This window comes from Phasianus colchicus, chromosome 7 (assembly GCF_987193195.1).
Source record: "Phasianus colchicus chromosome 7, bPhaCol1.hap1.1, whole genome shotgun sequence".
Classification (NCBI taxonomy): domain Eukaryota; kingdom Metazoa; phylum Chordata; class Aves; order Galliformes; family Phasianidae; genus Phasianus; species Phasianus colchicus.
In genome coordinates this window covers 9,504,903-9,522,876 of record NC_143442.1, presented here as the reverse complement: position 1 = coordinate 9,522,876, position 17,974 = coordinate 9,504,903, and the positions used below count along the sequence as shown (strand labels likewise).

The window sequence follows — 17,974 nt, the reverse complement described above, 5'->3', positions numbered from 1 at the left end:
TCACTCCTATGTTTAAGTTGTCAAAGTATTACTGGTGTACTTTCTCAGAGTGTGGAAGGTACGTGGGCTCTTACCATTACTACCCTTGTGGTTGAAGAGGTACTTGATAGTGTTAGAGGTTTTAACTCTGGTTGTGTTCTCTCAAAATATTAATGAGAAAGAAACTCAGGAGCCAAAAGTGGTAAAACTACTTAGCAACCTTATCTCAATGAGGAAGTGACAGGAGAGAAAACAATCATTTATCCGCGACTGAGGGAACAAATACCTCTGCTTTTATGCTGAATAACCCTGTCATTCCAGCAGTGGTTAAGGCCAGAGCGTCCACACCTGGATAATTATATAAAGATTTTACCACAGAGTTCTGATAGGTGACAGTAAAGCTTCAGCCTACATGTCTCTAAAGGGCTAACTTAGTGAGACCTGCACATGTTTACAAACCCACATTATGTCCCTAACAGCCTCTCACTAAGTGCTAGCCTGGTTTATTATTGATGCAGTAAAGTAAGACTGAAGTGAAAGGATGTTTGTTTGTTTGTTTCCATCCCCTTTTTGTCACAGACCATGCAACAAAGCATCTTGGCAACTGCTTCTTTAGAACAATTTTCATTGTGTTCTTTTAATCCTGCCAAAGGAATTGTCACCTTTTCAGTCGCTGGGAGTTCAGGTCTAAGCAGTGATGGGATTTGTGGCCCCACTCATCTTCTGAAGAGGATTGACAGGCACCCAACACTGACAGTGATTTGAAAATAAAATGGTGTTATGTTTGTGCTGATTAGTATCCTGCAGATAGTACAAAATTAATTACTAATGACACAGCCATTTAATTAACACAAGGGTTTGTGTTTCTGCCCTGGTAGTCAGACTTACCCCCTGTAACCACTGCTCAGGGTCTGGTGTAAGAACACCTTGAAGATGTCTCAGGCTGCCAGCCTAAGAAGTTAATCACTTTAAATACTTCAAAGTCATATGAGAGAGAGAGAGAGAGCTCTGTTCTGAACTTCTGACAATCCTTTTTAAATATAGATCATTATTATCTTGTACTTCTTGTGCCAAAAGTCTTCACAAAGAACTATAGGTTTAAATTATTATATTTTCATTTAATGATATTTATTCAGGAAATTCCTTAAGGCTTGTTGATTAACAGTACTGTATCCTCTGCATAATTTGATTTAAAGTGTAACTTGAAATTATCTGGAATCAACCTTTTATCTTTCCTCCTCTGTATAGTTATTAAGCTGAGCAGACAATTGTTCTTTGTGCTTTTAAAGAGTCACTGATTAAAAAATAATAATGATCACTTTTTAATTTCCACGCAGAGCAGCAGTGCTAGGGATATCAAACTTCAGGGGCCAGCTTCAGTTACTAACTGAAGTTTACTTAGCACTGATGTAAGAGCAGTGAAGGAACGCTTTGATGAGCTCCACAGCTGTCTTGGGAAATGGGATCTGAAGAAATCTGAACCAGCCAGCTTGATCTCTGAACCTACCAAAGTGAAAAGAGGAACTGGGGGGGGAAAAAAAACCTTTGTGCTGCAAAAGGTGTTTTTCTTATTTGGGGTACTGTCTCTCCTTCAAGACCTGAATGTTATAGATGGTTCTGTTTTGCTGCTTTCTCAACTGGAAATGTTTGGATTCTTACTGAGAGTTTAGGAACCTCTGGGAAGGACTTCTAAAAACTCTTGGAAATCCTACTGATTCCTGCAGACTTTGAATCTGTCTCACAGGGAATGAAGAGGGCGTCATTTGTTGTATGCAGAAGAGGAAAAGGTGATAGAATGATACAGTTGTTTCTTTGGAGGTAGAGGCAACTGTTGTCTGGATTTATCTTGCCTGTCTTTGAGATTGAAACAGAATTATACAAGTCAGGAGCCTAATGCACAGTCTCCTTTTATAGTAGTGGAGAGACACTGGTATCTTTAGAGAGTGACTCAGTTTGTCTAGAATCTGAATTGTATGGATAATTCCCTCTCTTACTCTCACTGTCAGGGAAAATAATGAGAAAGTAGGCTGCTCAGACCGTCCTTCAGTGTACTGCCTGATGTTGGGTGACATGGATTAGGATGCAAGAGCCCAATTCTGTATGGTTCAGAGCACCTCCTGCCAACATTCTAGGCATCTCTGTGCCGTTCTGATCGTGGAGTCACTTTGCAGCAAACTTGAGATGTCAGTCCCAGTGCTAAAATTTGCTGGTTTTGCTCTTAAGCAGAATTATACTCCTTATATAGTGTATCCTTTTTGTTTATTTCTATCCTAGGATTGTTTGCATGTCAGCATCCCTGAAAATACAATATTTAGTTTATTGTTTTTGAAAGGCGTTGTTGGCTTTCATTCTCATAGCAAGAGAGGAGAAAAAATCAGACTTGTCTGTTACTGATTAGGCCCACAAAAATAGTACGGCTGCAGTGGTGAAAAAAAAAGGGAAAGATAATTTTCTCCATAAATATGCTTGTTTTTTTCCTAGAATGAGAAATTGTCACTAAGGACACAGAGCAAAATAAGGTCTCTGGATATCGTCACTAAGGACACAGAGCAAAATAAGGTCTCTGAATAAATGTAAGCTGGAATGCAAGAGGCTTTTTCCCCTGCATCTTTTAAGAAGTAACAATAACAGTAGTACTTCTTGCTTATTGTGGTTTCTTTCATCTCAGGATTATGGGTCTTCTCAAAGGTTGATATTAAGCGACTTGCCAAAGGTCACTGAAAGCTTCATGGCTAGAGCTCCTCATGTCAGAATGTCTGATTCACAAATCCCTTTTCTAAATCTTCAAAGTCATTGCTGCTTCAGGTTTACCCCTTATGAGATTCTCTTACAGGATTTATTTGGACTATGTAAAAATGAAATAAAAATGAAAACAAGGGTCTGTTATGCTAAGAAATAAATATGCTATTTTGGGCATTGGTTTAGGAATCTAAAATAGGCATTCTTTTCTACTCCGTTTGTTTCCTGTGATCTTCCCTCCCAGTTACCTCCTCACATGGTCTCCCATTTCTTTCATGATCCAGCTTGTCACTCAAAGTGATCAATCCTCTTTCATATTGCTTTTGACTGATGGCCAACAAAAGGTATTTTCAGTTGTGAGTAAAAAAAAAAAAAAGAACAGCTAGACAAGAAAGAGAGTACTGATAGGTGGTTCCTAAAGCATAACCTTAACTGTGTTTTCCCACATGGAGCAGCTGTTCAGCCAGCTAGTTACTTTCTGCCTCTGGCAATGAACTGTGCTCATGATTTGAGATTATGAAGAATTACTGGGCAGCAAGGCCCGATGTAGGCTGAGCAGATCTGGCACCAGGACCTGTTTTTGCTAGCTGCTCCTCTCCAGCTTAGTCATTCCTGCTACTTCCATCCCACTCCTTCCAGCAGCTCTACCTTACCCACGGCGCAAACTGCTTCCCCTTGCACTGCCCCATACAGCTGTGCTCAGAGCTTTTTGCCCTATTAGCCTCTCTGCTCCATAGAATCAGTGATCGTAGGTTGGAAAGACTACATAAGTTCATCTAGTCCAGCCATCAACCCATGCCTATGACTACTCTACACTGTCTCCCTCAGTGCCACATCCACCCTTTTCTTGAACATGTCCGGGGATGACAACTCCACCATCTCACTCCACCATCTCCCTAGGCAGTCTGTGCCAGTGTATCACCACTCTTTCTGAGATTTTTCTTAATACCCAACCTGAACCTCCCTGGCACAACTTAAGGCCATCACATTTCATCCTATTGCTGTTACCTGGGAGACCTCCACCTCACCACAATCTCCTCTGGGGCTGTGTAAAGAATGATAAAGTCTCTCCCAATCCTCCAGGATGAACCATCCCTGACAACATTGCTGTGTCTTGTTTGAGCAGTTTCCCTGCCTAACTAACTACCAGAACTGAAAGGTTCTGGTATTTCTGTCCTTGGAAGACAGGTTGTGTACTATTTAAGACAGAACACAATGTTTTAGCTCACAGGAGGCTTTTAAGCAACTTCTTTTGTTTCAGATTCCTCACAGAGAACTCTTAAAACAAAACCTCTTGTTTGTTTTTTAAAGTTGTGATCTTTGGATTGCAGTTCTGGAAGCCATTGCCTAGGCTGGGTGACCCCCAGGCACTTTTAGACAGAGCTGTTGACCCAAACTCCTGCATGCTATTATAACTGTAAGCATTCTTTTATGTTACGCTACGATTCCCTTTTAAGAAAAATGTCCTTCAAATGTGGAATCATGTAAAACAAACATATTTCAGGCCTGTCCGCGGGTCTTTTATATTTCTCCTCCCTTTGGTCTGATAGTTCTTTACTTGTTTCTTCTTTCCTGCCTTTGGAGTTTTTGGATGGGATATGTGTTGAGGGATGGAGAAAATTACTTTTATTTTTGGCTTTAGTCACACACAAACATTTTGACCTTGAGATAGTTTCCTTCCCAAATCAGGATGAAAACTTAGAAGAAAAAAAATCACAAAACAAACTTTTTTTTTTTTTTCCCTACAGCAAAAAGTAACTCTAAAAAAATCAAAACTGTATTTGGGGTATTGCTCGTGCTTGCTTGCTGCCTCAGGTTTTTCACAGTGTGTGAGTTGCCAGGAATGCAGAAGAGTAGGAAGGTCGGGTTATCAGATGCCATATGCTGGGAGCCATAAAGCTAGAAGAAAAAAGATATAAGAAAAAAATAAGATTTTTCACAGAAAACCTCAGTTGTGGGGAAAGTGAATTTTTCATTATGAAAAGGTGCTGTCAAGGAAAGTCACTGTCCTTCACGCTGCCTCCGTGTCTCATTCCTGGAGTCCTTTATGTGGCTTCTCCTCTCTCTTCAGCAGCTCAAGGTTGCTCCTTGATGAAAGGACTAAGTATGGTCCTGATGGTGTGTATACCCCAGTTTATTTTTACATCATCTCAACCAGTCTGTCAGGAGACTGAGGACCCAGCATTCGTTTTCCTCCCCACAAACAACTCCTCATTGTCTTATCTATGGCCTCCTTTGATCCATCTGTAAGGTCACTGGCCCTTCACCCTTCAAAATCCTTGGGAGATCCATTTCTGCTTTGACCTGTAGAAGAAATCAGCCATATGGTTATGGGTAGGTTACACAGTCATGCAAACAGCCTGGGCTTTTTGTTTCAGTTCTCTTCTGTCTTTTGTGCCCGATAGCTGGGAACTGCCAGGATAAAGAACAGCCACTTTTGGCCTACAGGGCACTCTCTTTCATCCTTGTCCTCCGATATTTCCTTCTCCCCCATGGGTTTGCACTTTCATATTTGGCCTGTAGTCTCAAATCAGGGCAGAGCCTCCTGGGGGCTGTCATGATGTTCAGGGGGCTCAAGGAGCTCTGACCTTGTCAGGGGTATTTGAGGGTTCTGCAGTGCTGTACCACTTGTTGAACTTATCTGTTACTACATACCAAGATCCCTTTCCCCGTGCTGAAGTTTGTTCCCTTACTAAAATTGTCTTGCTGTGTGCTGTGTTTATAAGACTTGTTAAATGAAGGTGATTAAATCATTTGTTCCCAACAGTAACCTAAAGCAGTGCTTCGTTCAGTGTGCTGGTCAGTCAGAATTTTTCCCCATGGTGAAACAGACACTCAATGCAGTGAGGAGCATCACCATTGAGCCTGGAGCACAGTGCTTGCATTACAGACTTCTCTGTTGTAAAGCTCATCCTTGCTTTATCAGTCCTTTCTAGTTGCTAATTGCCTTCAGACATCTTATTTAAACTAGGAACAGTTTAGTTGGGTTGATGCTATCAGGATGTAGATAGTGCTCTCTTAGTTCACGTCTAAATTAGTAACAGTAATTTCTCTGTAGAAGAGCGATAGCAGTTCCAAACAGTAACCCAGAGCACTGAAATTAGAAGCTAGCCATGTAGTTTGTTTCTATTCTGTTGTGTAGATGAGCTGTTACTCAAGGTAGATGCCTACCTGCTTACCATTATACTGTTACACTTATGCCTACACTAACATGTATGCACTGGTTACAGCTGGAGCTGAAAAACGCATAGAAAATGTATTCAGGGTTTGTTTTGTTCTCCTGAGCTTTTAGAGGCGCTCACTGAATTGTTAGTGGCAGCAGTAATTGTGTCATTATCTCAGTCTGATGAAGTATTTTACAACAGTGGATTTCTTTCTCTGTTTCACAAACAAGGGAACAGAGGCAATGAAAGGGGCCATAAAAAGAGCAGGGATGGAAGTGTGGATAGCAAACCTGGTTTTTGAATCTTTATCTTTTCTCTATCAGTTCTGTTCTGTTTCCTCTCTCACAGCCTGTAGGCATAGCTGTTACTGGCAGAGTTAAAACCAACCGTGCTCTGTTTACAACATTAAGGTCAGCGTACTCTTCTGAAGAATTCACAACACTCCTTTGGTTCCTCCTATGTACTTGCTGTATTTCTTGGGGACCTCTTACATTTTAGACAGTCTCACCAAGAAAAACAAAAAAAAAAAATCAATGAAGCAAGTATATGTAAGGATATTCACAAGACACGAAGCACTACTCTTTCAGTTGCAAACATTTCTCTTCAGAATTGGATGCTTTCCCCCACAGTGAGGCAAACTGAGCAATCAGCTGTAATGATAGCTGTTATTAATGACTTCTGCCAACACCAGGTAGGGATAAATCAGAGCTTCCTATCAGAATTCCAAATCAGCTGGGTCCTGCAGGTGTCTCAACTTACTATCAGGGTTGCAAGTGCTGATTTTCTGTGGGTTTGATGCCAGAGAGGTCAGATGCAGAGGTACCACAAGATGTGAAATAATTGAGGATTTGAGGAAGTCCCTGGTGTACCTGGTCACAACATCATCTAAGCACTATGAACTCAAAATGTAAAAGGTTTCTGATATCAGAATGGTGTTTTGTCTGTTGGCTCTTATGAGCTGTACAGACTGGCAGCAGAGCTTCTCTAATAGGAATTTCTGTCTTGAAAAATCTCTTGGTGAGATCTCCTATGCCCTCTTGTGACTGAGCTTCCTCTAGAGCCCTCTTCTCTGGGGAGTGCCTGGCTCTGCCTATCCAGGATTATTCTTTCACAAAGCTCTGACTGCATCTAAGCAAACAGACCAGATTTAAGGCTGTAGCTTGGCCCAGATCTGCCTGACCTGGATGTCATGCCCTGTGAAATTGGTCTGAGAGGATAAATGTAGAGTAAAGCATTGATGCCTGGGGAAAGTGCATTAGCCATTGTGAGAAGATTTAGGAGAAAAGTTGGTGTTCCAATGAGTGCTAGAGACAGCAACAACTGAAACCTTCTCTCTGGGCTAAGAAAATATTTCTGTACAATACCCTTGATAGGAGACTGGCATCTGATTAGTTGTATTGCAAATTCATCGTGCCACAGCAAAGTGCCAGGTATGTTTTCCAAGTGCTAAAGAAAAGACTTACAAAGAGCAACACCCACATCATTGCACCAGCTTTGAGGAGCCTCATGCAGAGCACAGCAGCAGCGTTCTATGCTGATGCAGAGCACATTTTCTGTGTCTTGCACAGAAGGAACATGCACATATGTCGTTATTTATAGCCTCTCCACCCACACGCAGCTTTGAAAACTAGCTCTAAAAGAAGGTTAGCATTTAAAGAATACAACGGTTTTTGGTTTTTTTTAACCTGATGATTTTTTTTCTTTTTCGATTTCCTTAAAAAAAAAAGTTCTGGGAACATTAGCAACAAGCCAGGCATTGAGGAAGAAACATTAGTTCTTCATTTGTCTGTCTATTGTTCTCTTACTTGGAATGTTTTTAGAGAGGCAGTTGCCAAATTTTATCAAGTAAAACATTTAATCAAGAAAATGAAAGATAAGTGGGATGCATTTGATGAATGGGAACTTTACCAAAGGAAAGTTAAGTTGAACAAAGACCTTCCTCGGGGTAAGAGAAGCATGTGTATTTCCACTCCCTTTTTGAGTGCTTGCAGTGTAGGTGACCACATTTAGAGAAGGCTGCGTGACCTCAATTGGTGACCAGAAGAAGTGAGCAAGTACTCCTCTCGGAATGGCCAACCTACACCCAGCCAGCTCTGCCAGAGCCCTGAATTGAATGTGCAGTTCCCAAGAGACACGTGATAGACACTGCACCTCCTTAATTATTAGGGCTAGGATCAACTGTCTCCTCTGCTTAGATTACACAAATTGTATCATAGAATCATATCATAGAATGGCTTGGATTGGAAGGGACCTCCAAGACCATCTAGTTCCAACCCCCAGAACACACTGCATTCTCACTTTTCCAAATACTCATCAATTTTAAACCATTGGAGTATGATTATAGATGTGAAAAGCCTTAGGTGAACTGTACAAATACATAATGGTCATCTCTAGAAAGCAGTAATGGTTATTTTTGCAATGTAAGCCTGTGAAATATAAGGACTGAAGCTGGAGCAGCTGTGTGGGAATCCTGCTTACCTCCTAAAGTGAGCAGCCATGCTTGTCCATGGGAGCAGGTGAGAATACTTATGACTGTTGTATAGTTCTACACAAACGTGAAGGCTCTTTGGGGTGAGGAAGGGATAAAAGTAGAAAAACACCATTGCAAGCTAGGACATGAAGCAGGAAGTAACTAGACTGTTAGAAAAGTTAAGAGTAGTCTTGTTGGTGCTCAGGTCATTGCACCACAAAACATATTTAGGATATCTTCACTTACCCTGTTAACTTTTGAACCCTTTCACAATGAACTCCTTTTGCACTGCTTTTACAATAGGAGCTGCTAAGAAGAGGGTAGCCATGGAGTGTTACTTTTCTCCTAGAATTTCCCAGTGCAAAAGTGGTTGGGGAGCAAGGGATCATGCTACAGGGACTGCCTTGTCTGACCAGCTCCTGTAGTGCTGTTTCCTGATGGGCTTGTGAACATAGGGTATCTTTGGGTTCTGGAAGTAGCGAGGAGCCTGGAGAAGACTTTATCTGTGTGCTGTTGCATACTGAGAACTTTCTGGTACCGTTCAGTATCGTTTGTGATCCCGCATTCAGTAGTTATATAATTTGCTCAGGTGCATTCATTAGTATCAGCTGTACTGTGCAAGGCTGCCACCACTATAAAGAGCAGAACATGGACGTCCTATTTTTGGAAAACTGGTATATATATTTTTTTTAACCAAAGAGGTTCTATTTTTGTTTTTAAAAGGAGAAATTGTGCAGAGGTGAACCTTCCACATAAAGTCCAGGAAGCTCATAAAAACACCTACAATCTGATTTCATGGGGATTTCTTTGTTTTGGCCGACTGGAATCAAGGGAATAGAGTAAATTTTTTTAAATGTTGTAATTGGCTCTGCATTTAATTCTCCTTAATTTAGTTGCTCTGTGCAGCAGAGAAGTACTGATAGGTCTGTAGGTTGCTTTTCCCTCCAAGGGTAAAAGGGACTGTGTGGCTTTCTTTTTTTTTTTAAAGACCTCTTTAATTATGTGGTGGTATTTGGAATAACTACAGTTAAAGGGGAAAAGCAGACAGTGATTAAAAATATCATACTTAACAGCAGCTGCATGCGTCTTCTGGATTTTGAAAGAGACCCAAGCAGGAGGGAATACATATTTACCACACAGAACTGTGGTGAAAAGGAAAGGTAAAATGGAGGTGACAAACCTCTGGGTGACTGGGCAGTGTGATCTGGTGGTTGGCAACCCTGTCCATGGCAGGGGGCTGGAACTAAATGATCTTTAAGGTCCCTTCTAACCTAAGGCATGCTGTGACTTCAGGGACGGTTGTTTATTGCAGCATTTTGAGACTTTCCTTGAGAAAAGACTGGAGAAGTATCAGAATTCGTAATTGTTGTCCTAAATGTATATGAATCAGTATAGCTCTGTCAACCTTCTCTTTAAAAAATAAACAAAACTCCCAAACCTCAAATGGCTTGGTTTGTTCAGTAATGGGATGAACCAATTAGGTCTCCAGTCAATCTGACAGAGATAACATGTATGACTGTCTGAGCTGAATTAAATACAGAATAAGCTAGTTAGCTGGCCAGGTTAGTCTGTAAAGATGAATTAGCTACAGACATATAAACAGGTCAAGCTATGGTCTTTCAGGTTTTCTAGATGCATGCTTAGCAGTTAGGCATTTATGCTACAGTGAATTTGGAACAATTTTCAGCTTATTTTAAAGCTCTGGTTTTAAATTGACTGTCTGCTTATTGTGTACGGCAGCCATTATGTTGTTTACTATTTGTGATATTTTAGTATGTTCAAGTATTGGAATAGGTCCCTAGAATCCCAACCAGATTTAGAGCCACATATTGCTAGAGGCTGCAGAAACTTAAAATAAAGGCAGCTTTCACTCCAAACGCTTTCTCTGTCAGCCTTACTTGTTTTGACTGCAAGTGTGGTTAATGTCATCTTACAAATGAGGATGGAGGCAGGGAAATTGAGTCATTTGCTGAACTGCAGTGCTGGGCACTGAACCAAATCTCTTGAATTCCAGTCTACTTTTGATATGAAATCCTTGTTGCTTTTTGCTTATTTATGGACGCTCTCACATAATTCAATGTGATTAGCCAAAAAGAGTGAAGAGAGTAAGTTACAGCTCCCCTCCACTGCAACAAAACTACATTAGCAGAGCTATATCTGCTCATTAAGAGTGCATGCATCCACATTAGCTTATGGAGTCTGTAACAGGCTGTCATATGAACTAAATTTATTCATAAATGGGACATGGAACATGGTATTCCAGTGTGTGTCTGGAGGCTTCAATTCTGCTAGACATGTAATTAGACCCTACTTAACAACTCTTACAAACAGGGGGTCCTTATTCATGTTCAGTGAAGGTATCTGAAATTTTGCTGGGGATTATGGTTGGAGTAAGACCTGCATCTTAGGGTCAGATACAGATATCTCTGAAGTTAAAAGTGATGTTGTGGGATCCAAAGATGATTATTCTGGTTTAAAGATAAGATATGATTGCACTTTATACTGTTTCTTAAAAATAACATTTTTAAAAATACTGTACCACCAATGTTACATTGTAATGAAGAAAGAAGTGGGGAAAAAAAAAAAAAAAGCTCTCTTTTTTAATTAGGGTGTAAAAACCACAAATGAGAAAGGCTGACTTTTGTTTTGGGTTCTATTATGAACTATTAATAATGGCAGGAAAAGCCAGAGGATAAGTTCCTTTGTGTTTTGGTGTATTTTCTCAACTAGACCTTTGCTTGACATTACCCTGCTGTGACAGGGCCAGGGATAGGAGGGAAAAGAAATCTATTTTCAGCTATGATTTAGAATACAACAGAGAAACTGTGTTTTAATTGAAATCAGACTTGGAGTGCATTTTAGTCATTAAAGAGGATTAGAATATATTAAGTCTCCATGAGTTGTTGTGAGTTGGGGAGATTTTTCTATTTTTTAATTTTTTTTTTCTGATTCTCAGTGTTTGCTCTTTCTTTGCTGGTGCTCTTACTGTCACAAAATTCTCCTTGAGGGCCTGGTAGGAGTCCAGGGCTTGGGCTGCCCATGCTGGCCTTTGCTAAACGATGTTATCTGCAAAAACAGACATGATTGCAGTGGATGGAAGTAGGCAGTCACGCAGTGGCTACTGCCTCCACCCAGAAATGCAGTGGTCTCCCCAGCAAGTGAATGTTTTATCACTTGGAGGCCCTTTCCTTTTAACTCACAAGAAGGGTGTAGATCGCAAGTATCCTGAGAACACACATACTTTGAGTCATATGCTCCATGCACATGCAGTGCTATATGGTATGCTCCAGAATTGTTCATAATAGTAGTGACAGAAAAGGAAAAAGATGAGGTTGGATTCTTGAAATCCAAATGGTGGAGATACTATAAAAACATGGGTTTTAAAGTGCTATATGTTTCCCTAGTATCTCACCAGAACTCTAGCCCACAGTAACTCAAGAGCAAGCAATAAAGCGAGGTAACTTGATACTATTTGGCTTCCTTTCACTGACATGTTTAAGGCATAAATGTTTAAAGCTGAGCAATACTTATGCACCTATTTGAAACAGGGTGGGATAAATTGGGTATACATCATTGGACTTGCTCTGGAATTTATTGCAAACTTGCTAGAGGTACGAAAGATTTAATCTAGCACTCTGAGTTGCGCCAAATTGGTACCATTTTAGGTGAGATCAAAATCTGACTCTTAAGTGGATAATGGTATCATTTATTTTTGGTTTTCGTGGTATCCCAATTTGACTCACTATGACAACAACAGTGGGACTTAAAGTAGTGAAGATTAATCATTCTCTCAGCCAAGGTACTTCTTCAGTGGGTGATCTCACTTAGGAGCAATTAAACTATTCAAACGGAGCCTGAGTCAAATGCAGAATTGAGGTGCCCCATCACTGCTACTACAACATACTGGATCTTATTCAATGCAGATTTAATCACCAGCTGAAGTTTCTCACCTCCTTCCTGTAGGAGCAGGGCAGGTATATTTGAGCAAATCTATGTGTAGGAGCAGGGCAGGTATATTTGAGCAAATCTCTGTTCTTCTCCAAGTCTCTCTCATTTCATTTTCGTTTATTGTTGCTAAAAGAAATACAGTTTACAAGAATGTAGAAATACAGACTTTTAGCTAACTTCAATAACCAACATGGTTCCTTAAAGTAGTGAATTTATTTCTTCTTACATGTTGTTTTGATGCAAAATGTGAGCAGAGCATAACATCTTGCTGGGAAGGAGTTACATAATCATCTGGGTTGGAAAACGCCTTCAAGATCATAAGTCCATAACCATAAATGGGATCTACTGAGTCCTATCACTAAATCATATCCCATAGTCCCATGTCTGTTTCCTTGCGTGATCATGTTCACCTTCTCCATCAACAAAATCTTCCTAATATCCTGTATAAATCCCTCCTGGTGTAACTTTGAACCATAAGTCCTATCACTTGTCACCTGAGAAAAGAGACTGATTCCAAGGAGTTTTTAATTAAAGCCAAATAAAGTTATGAGATGCTCCTTATTTTTCACATTTACTTATTAAGAAAGGTACCTACAGGAAGAGGTTGCATTTTCAAAGAGCTGCATTGAACAGTCTGCCCTTTAAAAATAATGCCCATCTCATTTTTTTATTTCAAAATCAAATTAGCCTTTTAAGCTATTAAAAGAATTGACCTTAACTGCACTAATGCAATCATCTCACCATATTCCCATCATACAAATTAGCCTAGAGGAAGAGCAATTATCATCCCAGAACTTTGCTTAATTATTGCCTGATTGCTTCTTCAACCTTCTTTCTTTAAATTCATCCTTCCTTCTTTCTTCTTATGTTTTCCTACCTTGTCCCATAGAAACTACCATCATCCCCTGCAAGTGGACTCTCCAGTAACTTTTCCATTACCTCACCTGGGTAGTATTTACTTTGCCAGTCTAGTGTGCCATGGATCTTAGAATTCCCATAGGTAAGAGCCTGATCATCAGCAAAATGGAGTATGGAGAGTCTTCTGGAAGTATTCCTCTTATAAGTGTGGGCTGTGGGCTTCCAGTGCTGTGCTCAGGTGAAACCTATCTGAATTGCCACTCTTTTTGCAGTTACACCAATTACTCATAAAGAGACACAGCTATTCTTCCTCCAGCTAGCACAGTTAGCCTGCTGTAATTGTGCTAGGCTTTAATTTTCTTGGTGACCTGAGTCTGCTGCTTATTTTCTTGGCACAACAGAGGAAACAGAGTAACTTATTTATTCCCATGGGCAGTTCAGGGACTGCCTGGAGTAACAACAGAAAAGCAGAAACTACCCCAGTCCACTCACCAAGAGCAAGTGGGTCAGTAAAGTGTGGGATGGGAATCTGCTGTGGGGGGAGCTGAACTACTGTATTGTCCTCCAGTCCTGTAAGAAAATATCTGTGAGTTATAAAGTTTCCTAAGTGATTCTGGCGGCCTGCTTGGAGTTGTGTCTTGGACTTGTAACTGGTATATTTTCTTTAAATAGCATTATCTAATGGACTGCAGCCTGGATTGGGAAATGCTCTCCTGCATGGCAGTTGTGTCCTGCAGTCATGCAGGATCTGGCTTTGCTCTGCTAGGAGCTGCAAAGCAGGAAGGAGGGCCTGACCTCTGCCATGAGCAGCTTTCAGAGTAGTTGAAGTGCAGCAGGAAATGCATACTGGGAAGAAAGTTGATATATGCTGGAGTTGGAAAATTCAAGAAACACCTCTGATGATGGACCTGTCTGGAGCACAGTACTTTAACTCCAGCAAATTCACAATTTTCTAGATGTTTTAGGAATGAAATAGCTTAGCAATAAAGGACAGTTGTGAAATTTGTGGATGTAATTTGGAAAACGCTCAACTGAATTTTTAACTGCTTCTTCAAGCTGTTTTTAAGGAGTAACTAAATTATTTGAACTGAACCCCTGTAACTTCAATGGCTAACTGTATCTCAAGACATTAATTTTTGGCAGTTGAGTAAGTCATATAGTCCTTGCTTTCAATTAAATTGTTAATGTTCACCTTGAATTATTGCTACTTCTAAAAACATTTCCTTTCTTTGGGGCTAGGAAGAATGCCTCCAAATCCACTGACGAGTAGATGTTTACTGTTTCTGATGATTTCAGGTTTAATTATGACCTTTCAGAGTTGTTTATACATTTTGCTGTAGACTAATTGGTTAACATTTCTCATTGTTTTTACTGGGAAGTAAGGGCTGCTGTACCTGTCTTATTCTTGTACCTGATTTATGTTCCTGCTGTTGCTTTGCCTGTTACTCTGTATCTCAGCTCTTAATTTAATGCAAACTTTCTGTGCCGCATGTGATGGAAGCATAGATGTAATATTTCCCCATGTTTGCAAATTATTCTGAGCTTAATAGATAGATGGCAAATGCTTTAATGCTGAAGACTGGTTTGTTAGGGCTATCATGCACTGAAGACTACTGTGATCAAATATGCTATTGTGGGTTTCAGAGCCATGGAAAATGCTGCTGAGTTATTCTTTATGAAATCATGGTTTTCTTTCTTGTGGGAATTGTGGCAGAGGTAGAGTTTATGGAGCAGTTAGAATTTGAATTTTTTTAAGAGCAGGTAGAGGCTGGGAAATCTGAAACAGAGCACTTAGAGGAAGGAGGTGATCAAACAATTTGTTACAGGCAGTGTCATTAGTAGACAATTCATAGACTTTTATCTTGTCTCCCCACCTAGCACTGATTTATGAAGTGGATGTATGATTTTATCACCTCAAAGGGATATCTTGTATCTAATCTCATAAGCTAAATTATTTGCAAGCCTAATCAATACTTGCACAGAACCTTCAGAGGGCAGCCTTCATGTTACAGAAGGATTTGGTGCATCACCAGATGGTGCCCTTCTGTAGCGGGCAGCAAGGGATAGCTGCCCAAATGCAACATGAGACATCGTGTTCCTGGATGAGAGCTGGAACAGAGATGTATTCTCTGTGGATTAATGTTCTAGCACTTCTGATTGTTTGTTTTTGTTGAGATAGAGCACCCATATTTGGAGCAGAACTCTGGTCTAGATTCATTGCTTTTGTTTTCATCTTTGTTTGAAGTGAGCATCACATGTTGTATTTCTTGTTTTGAATTGCAGTATGTACTGGAACATCTCTCTGTAAAATAAAAGCAGCAATCTATGTCAACAGTCATCTCACAGTGACTAAAATAACACAGTGTAACATTGGTAGGGATGAACATTTAACTGTTGTGTGATTAGTATTTAAATACTATGAACACTAAGAAGTTTTTAGAATACTTTGCTGTAGAATTACAGTGAGTGGCTATCAAATATTAATGGATGGAAAGCATACGTTCTGCAAACTAGCTTCATATCAAGCATCATTTAAATTAAAGCCATTTGCAATTTTCAAAGTCATATTTAGAAAATGAGCCCTCATTAGAAGATTTTTTTTCAAAATTGAGTTTTGATCTGGTTCCTTTTCTAATTGATAAATTAAGAGGAAAGAAGATATTAATGGAATTATTTGCAGATGTTTAACGACACAAATGCTAGAAGGCTAACCTCCAATAATTACTGTTATTACAAGTTACATACACATTTCTGGTCAAGAACATATTGCAGAAAAGCTCTTTCAGCTCTTTCTGGTACAGTTATTCTCTGTATATTGGGGAGGAGAGAGAAAAAGGGTGGAGATCACATTCTGTAATCCCCCAAGGGAATTTACAGCACCAATCTCAATTTTTGAGGTGCTGCAGCTTTTAGCAGACCCTGAGCAGATTTAATCTGAATGTTGATGGCTGTAATGGCAGAATTGTGCCAATGTTATTGTGAGAAGGAGCTCCAAATGGATGGCGCTTATATGGTTAATCTATTTCTAAAGGAAAATCTTCTTTAATTCTCCATATATATATCAGATTTGCCACTTATATAGAAATATAGGGTTCAGTTACATTTGGAGCTGAAAACCTGGTAAAATTTGAAAGGTGCATTCTATGTTTTATGGCCTGCAGTGAAGGATTCTTAACCTTTTCTTTCTGGTTACTCTGATATTTTCTCCCCAAATCAAAATCAATTTCAATTGATCCCTCCATCATGCTTTTGGACTCATTCGAGGTGCCTCCTGATGGAATCTGCTATTTGTGTGAAATCAGCTGCCACTGTTTTCAGGTTATACAGCGGGCTTATAAGAGGAGGATGCTCATGTAGAAGATTCCAGATTTCTGACTCCCCCAGAATTCATTTATGGGAATGTAAATATTTAATGCCTGTCAGGCTCCAATATCTAAACTACACTTCAAAACAAATTGAATAGCAAGAATCCAATAATCCTAATTTACCAGCAACATCTATGAAAATTTATCTTCTATTTGGTCATAAGGGACACTGACAGATCTCCGTGTGCTTAACCCCAGCAAACACAAGGCAATGTCTCTGCAGCTGCCTCGTCCTCACCCCAAGGGTTGCTCTGTGCTGCTGAGACAGGACAGGTAATTGGATGTTCTTCTCTTTTGGCAGGTACTGGACTGGATTGAAAATCATGGAGAAGCCTTTCTGAGTAAACACACGGGAGTGGGGAAGTCTCTGCACAGAGCACGCGCGCTGCAGAAAAGACACGATGACTTTGAAGAGGTAGCACAGGTAAGAGTCTGAAATACATTGGGGGGAAAAAAAAAAAAACAAAACAAAACAACTACTGGTATTTTGGGAGCTTTGTAAATTCATGCCACTGTCTTCAAACATCTGGAGCTGACCAGGATCCAGTGTCACAGCTCTGAAGGTTTGCATGCACACTGTGAGAGCATGGCTGGTAGCAGCAGGAGTTAGCACTGGAAAATCACTGCAGTGGGTCTATGCAAGTACAGTATGTCGTGTAGGAGGTTTTTTTATTCGCTTCAGAATTAGAAAGGCAATCTTTACAGGTAGTTATTATTAGTAGTACAGAATTATTATGTTACAGTTATTATTATATTTTGGCATGGAGGCAAAATTCCTTCCCAAAAGCCCATAACTCCTTCTTGAAACATGCTCATATCTGATGTTTAAACATACATCCAGTCTTACAGAATGAAATGAAAGGGGGACCTTGATAAGTTCTTCCGGGGACTGATTAGCTGCTTCTTTTTTTGTTTTTTCCTTTTTCATTCTTCCTTTTTTTTTTTTTTTTTTTTTTTTTTTTTTGCTTGGCTTATGACCAGCCGTTATCCATTCTCAGCTCTCCCTGTCAGATCATGTTACACTTTTTGTCTTAGGCTGAAGCAATATCTATGAGAAATTGGTCTCCAGTGAAGGTACCTCTGTATTGGGTATTTCAGATAAATTCTGATTGATAAGCTCTGCTTTACATAGGGTAAGTGCTTTGCCTTCTTGGTGCACTCAGGCAGATTTTTGCTTACATAGTTCACTATGGCATAAGACAAAAATTTATTAGATTTCAGTTTTGTTTTTCCACGATAACTTTCCCTTGTGTTGGCCTAGTTTTGTTTTAGATGTTCCAGCAGCAGGGACATAGCTCTTTTACTGCACTCCAAGGGAAGCTATTTCACTGTCTGACAGCAGCTACTGGCAAGATTATTATTATTTTTCCTCTCCCTATATTCAATTTATATATACATACATATATATAAAACCATGGTGTATATCCCCTATGTCCTGTTTATTTCCCTTA

General features: G+C 39.9%; 1 protein-coding gene and 1 long non-coding RNA gene across 11 annotated transcripts in view; one reads left to right on the top strand and one right to left on the bottom strand.

Annotated features, from left to right (window-relative positions):
• KALRN (kalirin RhoGEF kinase) overlaps positions 1 to 17,974 on the top strand; it is a 447,706-nt gene that overhangs the window by 236,983 nt on the left and 192,749 nt on the right. For all 10 annotated transcript variants that reach the window (XM_031590658.2, XM_090143646.1, XM_090143648.1 and 7 more), the window contains exon 10: positions 16,825 to 16,947. In XM_031590658.2, coding sequence (XP_031446518.2) covers positions 16,825 to 16,947 — 123 coding nt within the window. The remainder of the gene's footprint in view (positions 1 to 16,824; positions 16,948 to 17,974) is intronic.
• Positions 11,165 to 13,318, bottom strand: LOC149917218 (uncharacterized). The gene is made up of 3 exons (XR_016467995.1): positions 13,245 to 13,318; positions 12,303 to 12,426; positions 11,165 to 11,418 (listed from the first exon to the last, which is right to left on the bottom strand). It is a non-coding gene; the product is annotated as an uncharacterized LOC149917218 (long non-coding RNA).